Source organism: Rousettus aegyptiacus, unplaced genomic scaffold (genome assembly GCF_014176215.1).
Source record: "Rousettus aegyptiacus isolate mRouAeg1 unplaced genomic scaffold, mRouAeg1.p scaffold_m13_p_4, whole genome shotgun sequence".
Taxonomy (NCBI): Eukaryota; Metazoa; Chordata; class Mammalia; order Chiroptera; family Pteropodidae; genus Rousettus; species Rousettus aegyptiacus.
The window spans coordinates 156,186,991-156,207,067 of record NW_023416307.1 but is presented as its reverse complement, the minus strand read 5'-3'; the positions used below and the strand labels follow the sequence as shown (position 1 = coordinate 156,207,067).

At 61.1% G+C, this 20,077-nt stretch overlaps 1 protein-coding gene across 1 annotated transcript in view; it reads left to right on the top strand.

The window, feature by feature from the left end:
- Positions 1-248: 248 nt before the first annotated feature.
- Positions 249-20,077, top strand: part of CACNA2D2 (calcium voltage-gated channel auxiliary subunit alpha2delta 2) — a 128,887-nt gene continuing 109,058 nt past the window's right edge. Inside the window, exon 1 of the mRNA XM_016149799.2 lies at positions 249-415. Coding sequence (XP_016005285.2) covers positions 249-415 — 167 coding nt within the window. The remainder of the gene's footprint in view (positions 416-20,077) is intronic.

Below are 20,077 nucleotides of genomic sequence, written 5' to 3'. Positions count from 1 at the left end.
GCCGGCAGGTTGGCGGCGGCAGCTATTTGAGCGCCGGTCCCGGGCCGGGCGCTCAGAGCGCGAGGAGCCAGCGCGGCGGAGAGACCGCAGCGCGCAGCCAGCAGCCCGCAGAGGCGCTGCGGCCCGCGCAGCTCCGGGGCCCCCGCGCGAGGAGGCGGAGGAGGAGAGGCCGGCTCGCCGCCCGCCGCCCGCGCCCCCCAGCCCGCCGCCGCCCCCCCTCCCCGCGGCGCCGCGTCTTGAATGGAAACATGGCGGTGCCGGCTCGGACCTGCGGCGCCGCCCGGCCCGGCCCCGGCGCCCGGCACCCCGCGTCCGGGCCCGCGCGCCCGCTGTCGCTGCTCTTGCTGCCGCTGCTGCTGCCGCCGCTGCTCGCCGCCCCCGGCGCCTCAGCCTACAGCTTCCCGCAGCAGCACACGTAAGTGGCCTCGGTCGGCTGCGGGACCACGGCCGAGCCCTGCGCCGCCTTCCGCGCCCCGCGCCGGGGGGGCGGGGGCGCAGGGTCCCGCGGTGCCCGGGGGCGCCGGCCCCGAGCCCAGAGGGCGGGCAGGAGCGGTCCCGGCGCCGCTGGCTGCGTCGCGAAACTTCCCCGCGGTGCCTCTTCTTCCTCCGCCCCCCGCCCCGCGGAACGGAGCAGAGCAAGGTCCCCGAGCCCTGGGGTGGGGCGGGGGCGGGGGTCCCGAGCTTGCCCGCCGATGCCCCGGCCGCCGGCCGCGTGAGAGGGGAGCGCGGGGTTGGGTGAGGGGGCGGCCGGCGACCCCCGCACCGCAGAGTTGGAGCCGCGCGTCTGCCCCACGTTTCCTCCCCTGTGGAAACCTGGCGCTCTCGAGCCAGAGGTGGCGGGGCACCCCCACACCTGTCTCCGTCGGCCTTTTCCTTTGAGGAGCAGGGCTGAGAGCAGAGGGTGCGAGCACCTTGTTGTGGCCGGTGCCACAGAGGGTCTCGGTGCTCCCTGTTCTTGCTCCTCCCACCACACCTGGGGCGGGGGGCGCCAAGTGAGCCCAATTGGGAGGGGACGATGCCGGCGCGGAGGCAGAAGGTGCATGGCAGGGAGGACCCCTGCTGCCCCCGCCAGCAGGGAAATAGCATCTCCTGGCCTTGCCGGCTTCTGCCGGTTCTTCTCTCTGGTCCTGAGTCCCTCGCCCTCCCCGAGAGCCTGCAAACGCGCCGTGCTCCCCGGCGAGCTCGGCCAGCTGCGTCTGGGATCGGGAGTGGGCATTCGGCGCGAATGGCCTTGAGGGCAGCAGCTATGTCTGTGGGCAGCGGCCCCGGCCTCTGTCAGTGCCCAGACACCCTTTGCCCCTGATGGGTTTGGGGTATGGCGACCACCTTGCTGTCTGCTCATCGGTCTCCCGGCTCCCTGAGGAGCCACCTGTCCCCGGTCTTCTTCGCTAGTGGCCAGGCTGGGGGTTTGAGAAATGAGCAGCCCGGCTGGCTGCCAGAGGCCAAGGGGAAGGGTCTGGCCCCTGGGAAGGGGTGAGTCTGTCTCTGTGTCATTAGACCAGTTCCACCCAAGGGCAGGGGCTCCCAGTTCTGCCTCGGAACCTGCCGACTCCGGCTTTTGGTTCTCCCAGATGAGGGAAAAACAAACTCGGAAAGGCGCTGCTCCGAGTCTCCCTCTCTCTGTCTTGTCATCGCTCTGCTCGCACAGCCTGGCTGTTGCTCAGGCGGGTGATCAGTTGGCAAATTACAGGTGCCACACGGACGCGTCCCCTGCCAGCCGCCTGGATTTTTCGTGTGTGTATATGGGGGGTACGTAGGGAGAAGAGAATCGTATGGAAGTTCAGAGCTCGTGGGTGTGTTATTGCCTTTCATTTACTGCGATGAAAATGGACTTAAGCCACAATGTTTAAAAAGAGCAAAAGCATTATATTTTGTTGTGTTTTTTTCCCTCAAAGCCAAGCCACAGTTATTTTCCCCCAGCCGTTTCATAGCTCCGCCGGCGGAGGTTTACGTAAATGTCTCTTTTCACCGCCTTCCCACCTGGCTCCCTCTCCTTTCAACCTGCGGGGGGTCAGGTGGCTGCTGGGCCTGCGAGGGTCTCCTTTGGAAGGACAGTGTGAGACCCTGACCAGAGTGGACACCTGTCCCTCTGTCCCTGGCAAGAACATGGTGAGGCGGGTGCGATGACAGCGGCACATTTCCAGCTGGACTCTCTTCTCTCGTCGATAGAGTTGGAGCTAATTTGAGGGTTTGGGACATGTCTTGGAAACTATAATTAGAGAAGGAGGGTGGGGGTGGGGCGGGGGCCGCGCAGCTCCAAGGGTCTAGGGGGAGGTGACTAAGGGTGTGACGACACACAGGGTTTACCGTGACAGCCAGCGCCCTTCAGCTGCCCTGGTCCTGCAGATGTGATGCCCGTTGATTCTCGGAGGGAGGAAGGGGAAGGAATTGAGAGAGGTCCTGCCCGCCAACCCCCCACGCAGGACCGCGGATAGTCGGAGTCAGGGCTTTTGCTGAGCTGACATAGAGGCTAAGGCTGCTGTGGGGATGCTGCGGAGGGGGGCAGCGGCCTCTCGGAACTCTGCAGGGTCAGTGTGGCCAGGCTAGGATGAGCCTTTGACACAGGTGGCTTTCCGAGGTAGGAAGTCGGACCCTCCCTCGGTCTCATGGCACGGGAGAGGGACCTCGATGGGGAAGTCATGTCCTCACTGGTGTCTGGCAGTGCGATGGGGCTCAGCGTTCCAAGTCGCTGGGCTCTAAGCGCGCGTGGGCTTAGGGTCTGGTGGTCGTTATTCCTGTCATTGCCCTGGCAGTGAGTGTGGCTCTCTGCCCACCAGGCGAAGCGACCGAGGCTGCTGCTGGATCGAGGAGGGCCGCGGAGTCATGGCTGGAGGGAGCACAGGGCCTTGGTTTCGGGGGCTCTTTCACCCCACCCAGACCCGGATCCGGGTTTCAAACGGGGAGGCGGCCACATGTCGCAGTGCGTGTGCGTGCATACACACACGCGTGTCGGGGGGGCGGCGTGGAGAGAGGGCACACGCTTCCTTTCACCTGCTTCCCGCTTCCAGGGGTGCGCGCCAGGCGGCTCGAGTGGCCGGGAATGGCCGCTGCTGGCCGAGGGGCGGCCGCCACTTCTTCGCCTCCCCGTGTGTCCTTTCCTCCCCAAACCCTCGGGCTCCCGCCCCTCCCCTGTCCCCTTAGTCCGTCTCTCACCCTTCCTCCACCGCCGCCTCGCTGCCTCGCTCACCTCCTTCGTCTCTTTGTGCCCACCCTGTCTCCCCCGCCTTTTTTGTCACCTCTTTTGGACCTCCGTCCCCTGTTCTCTGGCGTCCGCGGGTTTCTCTGGCTGCTGCTCTGTGGGGTCCCAGCTGCGTACTGCGTGGAGCACCTGGCCGAGCCGCCCCCTGGCTGCCCCTTCTGGCCCCACTCTGCCCTGGCGATGGTGCCGGCCGGCGCCTCCTTTCCCTGGGCGTGTGTGCTGGGTGGGGGGGAGCAGAGAGGGGCCTGAGGGGCCTGGACCCCCAGCAGATGAGTGACAGCTGGAGCGTGTGCCGCTCTTCCCGAGCGTCGCGACCGGGCATGCGCCAGTCTAGCTTCGGTTAATGGTGGGTGACGTGCGTCTGTCTGGGCCTCCGAGCCGCGTCCTCACCTCCCTGTGACTCTCCCTGTTAGAGAGAGGCAACGGCACACATCTGGGTCCCTGTCTCCCCAACAACCTACTGCAGCCTTCTGCGGGGGTGTCGGGGGGGTGCGGCTTGGTGGCCCGCCGCCTCCCCTGACCTGTGGAGCTCCCAGGTGCTCATGTTCCTCCTGCGGCTGAGAATTTGGGTGGCGGGGCAGGGGTGGGTACCCTAGGCTGCTGTCCCCCCTGTGCCCGGGGCCTTTATGGGGTGCCTCCTCCTGGCCAGCTGTGTCAGGCTAACCCCTGAGAAGGGAGGGGTCCCATTTTATCATAAGTCCCCTCCTAGTCTGCCAGTGAGCCTCACTCTGGATTCTCAGCCACACTGTCGCCCTAAGGAGAGACTGAGTCACGTCGGGCCTCCTCACCTCTGCTGCGTGCAGATGGGCCCTGCCAGCCCTTGGCACCGCGGACGTGGATGGGCGGACCCCGCCAGCTCCTGGAACGAGGCAGTCTGAGGGCATGCTGGGTGTCAAGGGTAGGCCCTGTGGGCTCAAGCTTTTGTCTTCAGAACTGACCCTCTCCATTGGGATGACCTGGCCTCAGTTTCCCCAACTGAGATACTAGAATCTGCGTAAGAGACTGGTGGTGAGAATTAATGGGAGAGGGAGAGGCAGGGCGGGTTCCATGGGTGGGCACCATGGCGGCCATTGTAATGTTAGCGTCGGGCCCTGATGCCGCAGCCCGACGGGTCTCCACACACCAGCCTTTCCACATTGCTCCCGTGGGCCGAGCGCCGTTCTCTCATGGGCATGCTTCTCTTAGGGGTGGAGAGCCCTCCCTCGAGGTCTCATACCCACACTTCCCAGATGCCTTTGGGTCATGCCACTAGCTTGGGCTGTACCCATGCACGGGGGATGTCACCTCCTTCAGGGTAGACGCTGGGCCACCTCCCTCCCTCACTCTCTGACGCCCAGCTTGACTGTGGTGGGGGATGTTGTCAGGCCAATGGTGGCCTCCCCTCACGGAGCCCAGGCAAGGCCTCTCACCCACACTGCCACCCTGAGCTCGGAACCCGTGGTCATGCCCATCCTCAAACGCGGAGACCGAGACTCAGAATGATGAAGGGACCTGCCCGAAGCTCCACTGGAGGTAGGGCTGGGCAAGGACCAATTTGTCAGTCACTTGGCCGACCTGCCAGGGAGCTGGGCACATGTGCCCCATCTTTGGAAGAAAATGAAGAGGCCTAAGATGTACGAGGCATGTCCAGGCCTCCCAGCGAGACTTGGCTGCTCTGTCTCTCTGGGCCTCAGGCCACCCCGAGGGCCCTTCCCTGGACCCAGGCTGCCCTGTCACCCTGGTCCTCATAACCGCTGTGTCTGCCTCCATCCCTTCCCTCGTATACAGGCCACCACAGAGTCCTGCAACCCAGGTGTCCCCTTCTCTGAGGCTTCGGGTCATGGGCCAGGCCTGCCTGCCATGGAGGGGTGGGCAGGAGGGACTCACCTAGAGCTGCCGAGATGCCATCTCCCCCTCCAGATTCCTGTACGATTCCGGAGAGAAGGGTCATAGGGTGGGGGTGGGGCTGTCGGTAGAAACTTGAGGCTGGATCCTCCAGTCCCTCTCTAGTTGTCAGGCCTGAGGGGACTTCGAGGATTTGGACCTGTAGATGCTTGGGTTTTCATGCTGTCTGGACAGGTGGGGCCTGGGGGTCCGGGGTTCTCATTGCTAGGGAACTACTAGTCAAGGGGCAGCGGAAGGTTTGGGAGTCAGAGCAGGCAGGCACGTGGCATGGGCCCTGTCTGGCAGAGTCCTGTTGTCTGTGGGTGGGGGTTGGTCTCTTTCTCCTTCTCTTTCCGGTACAACCTCCCCCCCCACACACACACACTGCTGTCCTCTCAGGCCTCCAGATTCGAGATCTGCCTCTGCAACTAGTGTCTTGAGGTGAGTGGGCCCAGGGCGTTAGGGCCTCGCGTGCTCTAAAGGCGAGGGCGAGGGGCTTTCCCGCTGTTGGCCGCCTGCCTCCAGCCAACCGGGGAACTTCGCTTCCTGTCAGGTTGGGTTTTTTTTCTTTCCGGTGCCTACTGTCTAAACAAGAAGCTACAGAATCAATATTCGTATTCCCAGAGGGAGGTGAATGTGTGGTTTTCGCTTTTTTTTTCCCTTTTCCCTTCCTCGCTTGTCCTGTACAACCTGAAGAGCTTCCCAAGTTACCTGTGGCTGAGAGAGGGAGAGTTGGCAATACAGGTGCAAACCGAGATGCCCCCGGGGTCCCCTCAGGGGTCTCTCGGAGCTACGTAATGGAACGAAGGATGTCCCTGCCTGACGCCCTGCCCCTACAGAACTCTGGCCATGGGTTTGGTGTCTCCGGCCCCGGTCCTGCTTCTGGACCACCTGGTTCCCCTCCTGCTTCGCCTGGGCTCCCTCCTCCTGGGGCTGATCTGGCCTACTTGGCCCCCAGCCACCACTGGTGCCGATGACTGAGCCTTTGGGGGTGGGGCCCTTCCAGCTGGGAGACCCTATCTAGCTGGGATTAGGTGTATGTGTGTGTGTGGGGGGGGGCGAGACCAGCGGTTCCCCACCTTAGGTTGGCCTATTCCTGGGGACCCTCCATCAAAAGCAGTCCCCTCCCAAGCCTCTCAGCTGAGCAGCTAGTGTGATGGTGACCTTGAACAAGGCCACTCCTCCCCCTGGGCCTCAGCTTCCTCTTCCAGGGCCCTCTGACTCAGACACTCCAGTGCCCTAAGAAAACAGGCCCAGGGTCTTCCCTCTCCTCCCCACACTCTGCTCTAGCTGTGGGGTGAGAGGCCAGACCCCTACCCTGGACAGGCTCGTCTCCCCCAGTGCGAGGGCCTGCACTTCCTAGCCTGGCCTCTGGCCACTCCTTGGGTATCTGGAAACTGCAACCCAGACTGACCCACTTTGAGCTCTGATCAGCCTAATTGTTCAGCGGAGAGGGAGGGGCACAGGAAGTCTTCCCTGCTGATCATTCACCATCTCTCCCCACCTTGGAAATGACTCCGAAAACCAGGGGGAAGGGAGTGGGGGAGAGGGGGGGAAGTTGCCCCCTCTGCCTCTCTTCCTGCTTAGCCCTGATCCCTGCTTCCTCCTGGATGCCTTCTTCCCTCTGGCTCTTTCTGAATGAGCCCCCACTCTCGAGGCACACTGAGGCTGCACCCACCTCTCACCGCTGTGTGACCTTGAGAACTTCCTCAGCCTCTCAGGGTCTCGGGGCCTCATCTCTAAAACAGAGTTCCCTTGATCATGCTGCTTCACCGGGTCGGGGCGTGACAGGTCATGAGGGATGGGATAGGTCTGGCCCCCATGGGTGCGTGATGAGGGCAGGTGGGTTCTGACTGGATCGCTGAGGGTTCTCCGTCCACCTGGGCCCGCGCTCGAGTGCCAGCCACCTGTCCCGTAGCCCACAGCACCATTACACAGCCTGGCCCTGTAAACACCTGAGACTCTTGTGGTTTCTGGGTCTTTCCTCCTGTGCTCGGCCCTTGCCTGGGCCTATGTGCACATGTAAGCTTGTGTGTGGAAGTGTCTACACGTATGTGCTCTTTGTTCACATATGTTGGGTATGTTCTCGCGTGTGCACACTTGTGTGAGTGTCCATTTGTACATGAAGACATGTTTGGGTACGTGTGCATATACGTGACCATGTGCATGCTTGCACGTTGTTTGTGAGCATAGGTGCAGGTATGTGTGTACATGCATGCTCATGTGTATGCACAGGTGTGGGTGTGTGCCCGTGTGTGTGCATGTGAATGAGGATGTGGGTGTGTGCTTATGCGTGTGTGCACATCTGCGGGTGTGAGCATGTGCAGTTTATCTCTGCACCCAGAACGCACTCCCAGAGCCCGCCTTTTGCACCTGCCTTTGAGGTTAATGCCAGGGTTTGGCTAGGCGAACGCAGGCAGTGAGAAATAAAGCCGACTGTTAGGACCAGCGTTTTGCAAACTTTTATGTCGGGAACAGCCTGAGTTAAGGCTGAGCTGGAAAGTTTGATCCTCTACCAACTGGCTCCTGGATTGTCTGCAAAGGAAACACATAGAGGCTGCGTCCTTGTAATTCAAATTTTTGCAAATTGAATGGCATTTAGATGCACCAGGGACTTGAGACTCTGAGAAGCTTGGTGAGTTCTTTGTGAAGCAAAGCATCTTTGCAAACAGCTCTTCCCTTATCTAGAACCTGGAGGGTGGGTGCAGACGGCAGGGCTCAGGCGGGTGGGAACCCTCGCTATGTGACCTTGGGCTGGCGGTTTCCCCTCTAGTGGGCGTTTTTCCTCTGCACACTGAGGGAGGGAGACTGGCAACCCTTTGGAGCATCTGCTGCAGGTTTGGGGTCCTTGCTTCCAGCAAGACATTTGTGCACTAACTGCAGGTAATTCGGGGTATCAAATCTGGCTCATTGATCCCGCATGTTCCTCTATTTGGGGGTTGTCCAGTGAAGCCACATCCTTTGAAGGATGACTTTTTGTCTACTGGGTCTTCATCAACAAGGCTCTCTGGGTGCCCTGTGCTGCGTGCTGGCCCTCGAGGCTATTGTGTGCTCCCTGAGCCGATGGGTTCCATTGTCCGTGGCACTGTAAGTTTGCTTTCCTGGCATCCTCAGAGTGTGTGGGCTGGCGGTGCTGGGACAGCCCATCGTCCTCAGCATCTCAGGAAGGGGCTTCTGCAAAGGGCGGAAGTGGCTGAGAGGAGATTAACAGCCTGTAGGGCCAACGGCTGTTCCTGTGGAAGCAAGGAGACCGGGCGGGACCATCTCCTTGGGCACTTGCTTGGTTTCCTGACCTGGGAAGGACACATCCCTGCCACAGAAGGCCCCGGGGCCCAGATACCTCCATTGTGCAGACAGGGAACTGATGTCTGAGGTGGTGGAAACGACCCTTCGGGCTCATTTCTGCTGGCTGCACACACTCTGTGCGCAGGACTCAGCCTCCAGTGCTCCATACAGGCTGCTTGAGGCGCGGTCCCCATTCTGCAGTCCTTGCACTATAATGTACAACAGGTTCTCTTAAAAACATCCCCGACATAGGATGTGGGAGAATTGGAGGCTGCTCTGAAAACCCCTCCGAGCCCAACTCCTGCAGTTCCTCGGGGACAGGTCTCAATGCCCCTGGGCCATTTCAGAGTCGGTGAGGCTTTCGGGGTACCCTTGGGAAGGACAGCTGTGTCGCTGGTTAGGTATGCATGGCCCAGTGTGTCCCTGAAGTAGGTAGAGGCCCCTGCTCTTGACAGCCCGTTTCCAGCCCGACGTGGCATTTTAGCCTTGATAACTCCCCCCGCCGCACCCCCCCTTCCCGCGGCCCCGTGTTCTCCTCCCGGCGCTGCCTGAAATGCTGCGTTTGAAGCCTTAAAGGTCAGGCCTGGTGCCGGCACCAGTTCCAACAAACAACAAAACAACCCACCTCGGCCCCACCCCCAACTGCTTGTATTAGAGAAGAGAAATGGGAGGGCAGAACAGGCCCCACGCTGCGGCTTCTCACGGAGGGGAGGGGCGTTTCTCCTTCCTCCCTGAGCTCAGGCCAGGTGGGCGTGGTGCGAACCTGGGCCCTCCCTTCCTCTGCTGGTCCCCCAGGCATGCTGCAGCGTCTCCCACTGAGGGCGAGCTGTGACCTCACCCCAGCAGCCTGCCGTGGGCAGAGCCCCACATTTCAGCCCAGCACTCGGGGCCCTGCCTGGGCTGGGTCCCGTCTCCGGCCACTAGCCCTATGAGTATCCAGGCTCCAGCCAGGCCCAGCCACTGGCAAGTCCTAGTGGGAGCTCCGGCCTCTGCTCCTTCTGGCCTTCACTCTCCAAGTCCCCGTCCCAGCCGGCCTGCTCAGCCTGAATCCTGGGGCAAGGAGCCTTTTCGTCTGAAACCCTCCTCTGGCTTCCTGCCCCTTGTTGGCCCCTCTCCCAACCCTGTGCCGTCTCCCCCAGCTCTGCCCTGTTTGTGGGGCCCTTCCAGGAGGAGGCATTGAGCTGACTACCACTCCCCTCAAATGCTGAGTCTGGAGATGGTATTTGGCTGCAAGGAAAAGAGGCTGCTCTGTGTACACCTTGGCAATCACAGCGTGATGACTTTCTTCATTGTAGTGAGGCCCTCTGTCCCCTGACAGGGAGCCCAGAGGTGGGTGAGTGTAGGCCGCCCTGAGGATCAGGTCCTCACTGCACCCTGCCGGGCTGGCCTCACTTTTAGTGTGGCTGCCTGTCCTTGGCCAACTTCCCTCACGGCAACAAGATGGCTGCCACAGCTCCAGGCATCACCTGTACCAGACCTTAGGAGTAAAAGAGAAAATGTATCCTTAAGAGAAATGTTCTTCTTAAGAGGCTAGAAAAACCAAACCCAGAAAACCTCTAGCTGACTTCTCCTCGCACCTCATTGGCTCGCCCTGGGTCACATGTCTACCCTAAGCCAATCACCAACAGTCGGGAAGGTGCTCTGTGATTCGTTCAGGCTAATCAGGATTTACCCTTGAGCTAGGGATGGGGTCACCTTGGGGCTGGAAGTGGCAGAGATTCTTGAAGACTTGGGTTTTGTTAGCAAGAAGGGGGGTAATGATGGAGAATGGAGGGGACAGTATCTGCTGCACATAAGAGGCCTGAATATGGGGGGGCGGGGCTGAGGAAGAAGGTGGGAAGGGAAGGGAAAGGCGGGTGTCCATGCCAGAGGAAACCACGTCATCAGTCACTATGAGCTGGGCCCTGGGCAGTGTATTTCACATGTTATCCAATGAGATCGGCCCATCCTTTAGTCCCATTTTACAGACGAGAAGAGTCAAGGCAGCAGGGACGCTGAAATCACACAGATGGTGAGTGGCGCGGGCAGGATTCGCACCAGCACGGGCGTCCGAGCACGGGGCCGCGGCCTCACACAGCCCCCTGCAGTTCGCCTCCGCCAAGCCCCCTGACCACGGGGCCCTTGTGGAGCCCCCACCCTTCCACTCTTCCATCACACTTGTCCCTCTGCGAGGGCCGCCTCCCTCGTCAGGCCGAGGTCTGTGGAGCGTGGTTTCACGGGGGACACTGGGTTCCCTGGAGGGAGCGGGCGACTGAGAGGAGGCTGGCAGAGGAGCCTGTCCTGCTTCTGAGGAGCAGGGCAACGGCCTCGACCTTCGTGGGCCACAGCTGAACAAGTGACGTGGCTGTGGCCAAAGGAGGGCCTGAACTGGGCCGGGCGCTGCCGGCCAGGTTTCCTTCTCACCGTAGGCAGGGGCGGCTGCAGAGTGGGGTGTACTCGTTCCTATTCAGTGTAGCAAGGGCTGCGTACCACCGGTCGGCTCCCGATGCTCCGAGGAGGCCGTGTGCTCATGACCTGGCCCCTGGCCCTTCCCGTCACTCTCCTCCAACCCCAGCGTAGCCCGGGCCCCTGTCCAGCTCACTGTGGGAGTCTGGACGCACCGCCTGCCCTCCTCCTCTGAGCCTCAGCATCCTCACCATGTCCGGGACCCCGCAGAGCGGTGGATCCTCTGTGGCTGATGGCGATGCTCCCCTGCCACCCCATCCACGAAGCCGTCACCTCTGTTCTCCTCTGTAAGCTGGTGCTATGGGGACCACAGCCGGGGGGGCTGCTTCTGGCGCGTACCGGGCACGTACAGGGGGCGGTCCCTGCCCCAGGGCTCAGCGCCCACTAGGGAAGCAGCCGTCTCCTTCCACGGGGGTAGAACATGCACTTACTGTGCACTGAATGTGGATAAGCAGGGGAGAGGTTAGGTGGGCCGCAGAGGACCCTGCCAACCCCAAGCAGGACCCACCTGTGGTCTGGGCGACCTCTACCTGTCCCTTAGTGCCTGACTGGAAGTCACTGTTCCCTGAAGCTTCCCTTGACTTCCCTGTGTGGGTCAGGGGCTTCCTCGGTTGCCTGAAGCCCGCCCCGCCCCCCACCCCCCACCATTCTTGTCCTGCAGTAGACCTTGCTGCCTTCCCTTCGAGGCTGTGTTCCTGGGAGGGGCAGACAGTGGCCACCTGTCCTTGGTGGGGGCTCCGGGCTAGCATACACCAGGTGCTCAATAAATGTTTGCTGAGCAGAGCGTGTGTGCAGGTGTCCGCAGGCCAAGTTGGTTGGTTGTCTTTGAAGCTGGAGCAGCTTTTACATGGTCTGGGACAGGGCTCCATTTGGACCTGTCTTTGCTGGTGCCACAGGGCACAGGCCGCCCCCACACCCTCCTATGGCTCTCTTCTTGCAAGGAGCTGCCCCAGCCCAGGTGAAGGTGGGGTACAGGCTGTTATTGAATTGGTTGGGGGCAGGGCCTACACATTAGCGTTTTCTCAGAGCCACCCAGGTGAGCCAAGGGAGAGAACCATGGTCACAGGGTATAGGAAGTTAAACACGGGACACCCCCACTTAGCAAAGGGCACCGAAGCTCCCAGGGCTGGGGGCTGGCCTCCTGGTCCTGGGAGTCTCCTGGCGTGGAACCTGGGAAAGCCAGCTGCTCCCCGATGCCTGTGCCTGTGCCCGTCCCCGGCCTCCGGGGAGAGATTGCCAGGCTTCCTCCGCGGGCTGCGCCACTCCTCCCCGACTGTCCCTCTGCGTTGACATTTGTCCTGCCCTCCCTGCTGGCCACTCCACGACCACGTTCAGGCCTCCCGACCGTGAGTTTACTCCTCACACCTTAGCGTGTGCCTGGGCTGCTCTGGGAGTTCACAGTCGGAGGCATCGTGACTGAAGACCTGAGACCTAGTAACTAATAAGCATGCGCGGCTGGTGCTCTAAGTAGGACCCACGAGTGGGAGGCGGTGGGACAGACTGAGTTGTGACAGGTTCTCTCAGGGTCGCTGCCAGAATCTGAGACTCCACAGTCAGGGCCGTGGTGGCCATGGGGAGAGCATTCAAAGCCACCTTCCTCTGAGGGTAAGTCACTGATGGGGACAAGGACCAGGGGCAGGGGTGGGGTGGGGGAGAGGCTCGCCTATGTTGATCCAGCCCCAGTTCCTGAAGCTCCAGGCAGGCCCCGGCCCTCTCCCGCTGACATGCTCGCCAGGGCCATGGCACCCCTGGGTGCAGGCCGCCCAGTACCTGGGACGCCGTGGGCTTTTCACGGCTCAAGCCTGGGGCCTCACCCGCCTGCAGCCTTGCAGCCCCAAGTTCCCCCCGCAGAGTGTCTTGGGAGGGGTTGCAGGGACAATCCCAGAGGCCATTAAGCCGGGTGATTTACATGGTGCTGGAGCCAGCACCAGGGAAATATATTTCACAGGTGATGCCTGGTGGCTCACAGAGGCCATTACTCTAACATGGAGACGGGTGGGGACATCTCGGGGCCATCTAGAGGGACCCGGAGCCCTGGGCTCTGTCGGCCTAGCTGCACTCCCCTGCTGCCTGCTAGACAGCCTGGTCCAGGGGACAGCGACTGAGGAGGGAAGGAGCCGGAGGTCCTAAAAAGAGCCCCGTATGTGGCCTTGTTTGTCATTTGTGCCTTAGTTTCCTAGTCTTTAAGATGGGATCATATTTCCTATGTTGTATAGTTGTGAGGATGGAACCAGTCATTCATCCAACATTTTTTTTTTTTTGAGCACCTACCGTGCACTCAAGAGATGATGTTTTAGCAACAACGTCTGTGTCCACAATTACCAGGAAAATGGTGAACGCTTTGTACTTGTGTGCGTCCCTGACTGGAGTGGCAGCAGGAGGGTCTTACTGCTGGAGCCCCATCTCACCGAGGTGGGGGGTGACAACAGGATCCCCAGCCTCTACCATGTACTGGGCTGAGGCTCAGCACTCTCTGCTGCCCCAGGTGTTGAGCACAAGCGACAAAGAACGGAGTGAATGTCGGGCGGCCTGGCCTGGCAGGCAGCCCCAGGCCTCCTCCCCAGATGGAGAGCTCCTGGCAGGGGCCGTGTGTTAAGTGCCTCTCTCCGCAAGGCAAGCAGTCGCAAACCTTGGTTTAAATAAAATTTACAAAGTCGACGGGCAACCATTCTGAGCGTTGCTATTCTCATCCGAGAAATGGGGAGAGGCAGCTCGCCCCTTTCTCACAGACCGGCCTTGGGGACATGTGCTCTGGGCTGGTAAACGCAGGTCCAGTGCCACGTCGGAGTGGCCTGCAGGTCAGTGCAAGGGAGATACAGGGTCTGAACACAGGTGCCAGGCAGGGCTGCGAGGCAGCGTGTGGGCCTGGCCACGCGGGCTCTGCCTGGAGAAATCCCGAGTCAGCCTGAGCCTCCCGCCGCTGCACCCTCTCCCGGGCCCTGCCCCTCCGCTGGGGGCCCGTCCATGCCTTCGACACACAGGAGCACCTGCTGTGTGCCGGGCACTGGCAGGGGACAGGCAGACAACAGTCCAGGGAGGCGCCACAGAGGACGTACATGCTAGAAGGTGACGAGAGCCTCGGAGAAGGAACAGGATGAATCGGGCGGAGCTTACAGTTTAACTCGGGGTTGGGGGAGCCGGAACAGACATTTGAGAACAGCCTGGAAGGAGTGGAGAGTGGGAGCCATGTGGGTTTCCGGAAGATGAGTGTTCCAAGCAGAGGGATGGCTGGTGCAAAGGCCCTGAGGTGGAATGTGGTTAGAGCAGGAGAGAAAGGAAGAAAGGAGGAGAGGAGGGCAGAGGGCAGTGGGGGCCGGGTCAGGCAGGGCCGTTAAATTGGCATGAGTCTCTGTCCATTACTTTGAATGAGGTGGGAATCATGGGAGGGGGCTGAGCAGGGGAGGATCATGACCAGGGTGGTAGCCATGGTGGTGGCGAAACCTGCCAGTGGTCTTGGTGTGAGAGAGAGAGAAAGGGGTCCTGGGTGACCCCAGGGTGTTTGGCTTCAGCAGCTGGAAGGACAGAGTTGTCCGCAGCTCAGTTGGAGGAGGCTGGGGAAGAGGAGGTGCAGGTGATGATCAGGTACGGGGCAAGTTGAACAGACGTCTGGGTGGAGATGCGTCTGAACCGATGTGCGTGCCTCTGGAGGGGTCCTGGCCAAGCTGCGCCCGCCCAGGCCAGGTGCCGAGGACTGAGCAGAGCCCCCTGCTCTGTGAGTCCGTGGTTCCCCACCCACTGCCTGGGCCTGCCCGCCTCATCTCCCCACTGCCAGGAGCCCGGCGCCAGCACGTGGAGGTGCTCGCGGGAGGCTGGGATTCTGCAGGCCTCAGCACGGGAGGGCAGCCTGCTCATGGCTGGTCTGCGCTGCTCACGGACGTCCACCTGGGCAGAGCGCACTGCCGGGCCTCGCACGCGCCGGACCCTCCGTCTGGACTTCCCTCCAGCCCTGCAGTGCTCCCTTCACCCGCCAGACCCCTGGGTTGAGTCAGGCCGCTCGTCGGGCATCCCAGCCGCCAAGGCTCCCTGGATGTCCCTTCCCGCCACTCACCCATCGGGTCCAGATCAGATCCTTTGCTCTCCTTGAATTCTAATCTCCTGAGGGCCGGCCACTGTGTCCCTTCCCAGTGCTCAGCCTGGAGCCACTCGAATGAATGAATGAACGAACTTACGAATCGGGCGAACTAGTAGGGACTTTGCAGACTGGAAATACTTGCAGAACCTTTTGTCAGTGATGAGGCCTGCTGGGTTTGCCTAACTGCTTTTCCTCAAGCCATCCTGGAGGACGACCCAGGCTCACCAGGCGGAATGGCTCCCCTTGGCCTGGCCATCTCCCTGGGGCTCCTCAGAAGGAGCTGTGGCTGCTGGGGCGGCACCTGAATCCCCCTCCTCGCTGCAGCTGTGGGTCCCACACAGCCCACTGAGGGGATGGGCATTGCTAAAGGATTCACCACGGAGGGAGCGCCGGCGAGTAACCTGCAATCACGTTCGATTTACGTGCAGCCTGGCTCATCCTGAGGCGCCAGGCACTAGCGACAAGCAAGTCCCAGAGGAAGGGGGCGTTCTCCCCCTGCCTGATCCGGGCTTCCTCAGGGGGATCTGCACTGCCGAGACAACATTCCTACAGCAGCGCAGCTCTGGTGGGGTCCAAGGGAGGACTTCCCAGCTTTGTCCAGCTTGGGGAGGCAGTGGGGACCCTGATGTGGAGCTGGGCTCCTTCTCAAAGCTGGAAAAGGTCATAAATGAGATTTGGCCCTTACCTGCACCCTATGTCCTGTTTTAAATCTTGGCTATTGGAGTCCACCTTGGAATTAGGGAGGCCTAATGGTGTAGGGGACAGGGACGGGGCTCCGGAGCCGTACTTTGCTAGGTTCAAATTCTGGTTCAACACAGACCGGCTATGTGGCCTTGTGTGTGTAGCTTCACTCCCTAGGCCGCAGAATCTTCATCCGTGAAGTGGTCCCGAATTGGTCTACACCTAGCCAACGGCGTGGCGTGCCTTCAGTGGGAGTCACACACGGCACCCAGCCCACAGTAGGTGCCCTGCATCACGAGTTCCTTTCCTGGGTGCTCTGCTGTCCGCTGGAGCCCCTTTCCCAACCTTGCCTTTCAGTCTCCCCCACTGCAAGCGAGGTGGGCAGGGCAGGCATCAGTCCGGTATGTGTAAGGGCAGGATGTTCAGATAAATCTAATCCCAGGTGTTTCTAGAAGATTCTTTTTTGCCAGGCTGCAAGCTAAGCTCTGCAGAGAGCTTGTTGATGGACTAGCCTGCAGCCCCAGCCTAAGGCAAGGGTCAGTATAACGAGGTGAGGACGATGGGTTGGAGAGAGGGGCGAGGGAAACCCAGGAAGGCTTCCTGGTGGAGGTAGAAGAGGAACAAGGCCAGAGAACAAAGCGGGTCCGACTAGGTTGAGTTCTAGTCTTTGTTTCACCTCTCCTCTCTACCTGGGTGTCCTCCCGTGGCCTGCCGGCTCCCACAGGGACATCTCTGCCCTGAGGAGGAACAGAAGATCTTGGAAAGGAGGGGGGGTCTCTGTTCTCCTCAAGGCAGGAGGCTGTATTGAGGATACACACAGAGGACGGCTATTTGTGGCTCAGCGAGGATTTGACTCATGCCGGGGGGCGGGGAGGGTGTGCGGGAGGGGAGACGGGGACATGCGAACGACAGAATCTGACCGTACTGGTTAATGACATGTGCACGCGGCCTGCGTGGCCAGCTCCCGTCAGGCTTCAGCTGCCCGTGTGGGGCAAAGACAAGCCGCTGGAGCCCCCGGGTCCTCCCTGGCTCACCTGATGACCTTAACGTGCGGCTCAACCCTCCTGCGCACCTTCTGAGACCAGGCTTGGGCGTGGCACACAGTGGCTGAGTCAATACATCCACCTCCTGAGATTCAGCCTCGCCGAACCTCAGTTTGCCTGTTTGTTCAATGGGCCTGAGCAAGGGTTAAATTCTCATTGTGCCTGATGACTTGGAGAATGTGCTGCAGAGAGAAGGAGGCGCCATAGACCCCCAAATGCCCATGACCTATCTGTGTCAGTGACTAGGTGGTTCTGGGCCTGGGGAGCAGATGAGGGCCCCAGGCGGAGTAGATGCCCCGCGTCCCTGGCCTGGACCCTTTGCTTTGCTCTGGGGAGGCCCCAGCTAGTTCATGACCTACTCTTGCTCATTGCTAAGGGTGACAGAGAGCAGGAGGACAGCCCAGGGTGGACTTCTCACACTTCCATCTGGCTTTCTGGAAGGAGTGGCTGCTCCAGTACCCGGCCCTTCTGGAAGAGCCATGAATTATGCACAGAAGCCACAGGCCTGGGCAGGCCCATCATAAGTGAGCTTTAATAATTCATAGGGAGAGGAGCCAGGGAAAGGGAGGGCCTCCTGGGGCAGCCTCTGCGCTCCGCACGGCCCAGCCCACCTGCCTGCTCCTGTGGCCAGCCTTGTATAGGCCAGGGTGGATGGCGAGGCGTGGGCAGGGGGATTCCCTGACCCTGGGAGATGTATCCACTCGGCAAACGGCCTGTTCTTCCAGGCTGGAGAGCAGGAGCCTCCTCCCTCACAGCTCTCAGGCCAGGGCAGAAGCCAACAGTAAACAGGAGGCCCGGCGGAGTGCTAGCTAAAACAGTAACCCCAGGCGGGCAAGCGAGTTCAGTCACTGCTTGCAGAGGGGTGCAACTTCAAATGGGGGGCAAGGTGGACTTCATCGAGCAAATGGTATGTGTCCAGAGACCTGAAGGTGAGAGCGAGCCCTGTGGACTTCTGAGGAAAGGCCGATCCAGGCGGAGGGAACGGCGTGGGCCGGGGTCTGCCCAGGGCTCATTGCAGTGTGCGGTGTGGAGGCCGGTGGGCTGGCGACTGCCCTCGTCCTGGAGATGCAGGCCAGGCTGGGGCCCAGGAAGGTGGTAGGCAGTGGGCAGATTCCGGCACAGTGTGACGGTGACGCCAACAGGACTTGCCGATAGTTTGGATGTGGGTGCGAGAAAAAGCAGGGTCCAGGTCACCCTGAGGCTTTTGGCCTGAATGGAGGGACCTGTCCTCTGCTGAGCCAGGGGAAGTGGTGGGTGGGACAGTGAGGACCCACAGGGAGGGGAGGGTCTTGGTTTGGGACACATTTAGTTAGAGACACCCTGAGAAGAGCCGGGTGTCATCCTGGCAAGTGTTCGTTAGCTGTGTTACCTCAGGCACATCATTCAATTGCTCTGTGCCTCAGTTTCCCCCTCTGAAGATTGGGGGGATGGTCTGACTGCTGTGCAGATGAACTGAGGTAGTGCCGTGAGAGCCCTGGCTTGTCACTGCTGTGACCCCTGGCTCACAGGTGCAGGCCCCAGGCAGGAGGGCCCCAATCAGACCCCTTGGGAAGTGGATCTCCAGGTCAGCCTCGGGCCACCCCTCTTTGGGCAAAGAGGGAAACTGAGACCCGGAGGGGCCAAACCGTAGAGCTGGGTGTGGAACGCAGAGCAGGCCCTGCCTGGTGCCTGATGGGCCGGTAGAGAGACAGCCCCAGGCCCCCCGCAACCCAGGCCATCTGTCACCCTGGCCAAGCCCCCCAGCCTCCCGCAGACCGGCCTTTTCCTCCCCGCGCCGCGCCTCCCGGCTCCCCTGTCCCCTGGTGCTACAGGGGTTGCTGGGCCAAAATGCAGCCCGTGGCAGCTGGCACCGCCCCCCTTAAGGGCTTCTTCATGGTTCAGACACACGTTTGTGCTTCACCTTGAGGCGAAAGGATGTTGTGAAGGTCACACAGTTAACCGTGATGGAAACAGAAGTCAGGCCCGGGTGGGCCTTCCGTGTCGTCCTCCTCGCCGATGCCGGAAAGCTTTGCCCTCAGCCCGCACACCTGGCTTGCCTCATCCATGCAGTCCTCCCTGATTGCTGGTGCCCCTGTGGGCCCTCTAGTCTACACTGATGGTGAGGATTGAGGCAGAGTGCTGAGGCCATTTGCCGTATAAACCTGGACACTTCATCTCTCTCTGGGCCAAGTGGGCTGCCTGGCTCGCCCAGCCCTGGGTGATGCTGCTCCCTGGCTCCAAGCCTTCCCTTCCTTGGCTCCTTCCCTCCCCCATCAGACTATTAGGAGTAAACACTAGGGCCTAATTAAAGCCAGATGAGTGGTCGCTGTTAGTCTGAGGGTGTGGGGGGCCGGGGGGCACAGGCTTCCGACTAGAAGAGGAGCTTTCTTCCCGGCAAAGAAGGAGAAAGGACAGCCCGTAATTAATAACCTCATTAAACGGCAGTATTTGGGCAGGGTCCCAAGACACGTAGTCAAGGCCCGTGGATCTGGACTAATTCGCGCTTAGGCAGCACTAGCCCCTCCCCAGCCCAGGGTGTCCCTGTGTGCCTGGGATGGTGGCAGGGGTGGGGACAGTGTTCCTGGGGGGGCGGAGCGCACTGTGTCACTCATGCTAAGAGTCCCTATAGCCGAATCACAAATCTGTTGAAGATGAGCTTGTACCTTTGATTCCTGTGCCTCAGTTTACCTGTTTATGAGGTGGTGGGTGGCTAGCGGGGACCCCTGTCCCACCGTGAGTCGGTGGAGCTGCCATCGTCTGTCTCCCCCTGGCCTCAGCCTTCCCTCTGTGGTTTGTGCACACAAGGCCACTGCTGACCAGGCCCTCGCCCCCGGGCACTCCAACCCCAGCTGGCCTCTCGGGGTCGAGTGACCCAAGAGCCTTCTTTCCTGAGTGGACAAACAGGAAGGAGGCCCTGCCCTTCCTGAGGGCCGTCCCCTGTGTCGGGGTCTCTGAGGCAGGGTGGGGGTGCTGCAGCCCACACGAAGGACCCGGTCTAAGGAGGAGGCGCAGCCAGCCATCCCACGCCTGGTGAGCTGCAGGTCTGCGGAGGGAGGCTGGGCTGTGGGGAGGGCGGCCTTACCGTCTGGACGGGTCCGTGCGTGCACGTGAGCCCCGTCCACGGCGGTGGCTTCCATCTGCCTCCTCTCTGGGTCCTGGGAGGTGAACAAGTGGGGAGCCTTGTCTCCATTATCCAGGTGGGAAAACTGAGGCCTAAGGGGCCACACCTGGTCCAGGTCATGGACAAGCCAAGGCTGGATCTGGGCACTCAGTCTAGGTGGAGAGGGACCTCCACCAAGTGGTCAGGGAGGACTCCTCGGGGTAGGTGGCTCTGGAGACTCCACCGTCCTGGGGTGCAGCCTTGAGCTTCCTGCCATTTGTAGCAGGGCTGTGGCCTAGGGGAGGGCCTGGCTGTGTGCTAAGCCCTGCTTCGGGTGGCCATGGGATGGGGTCAGCCTAATGCGGAGGCCCTGTACTCCCCCGGCTTCTTGCCCTGGCTTCCTGTCCCCT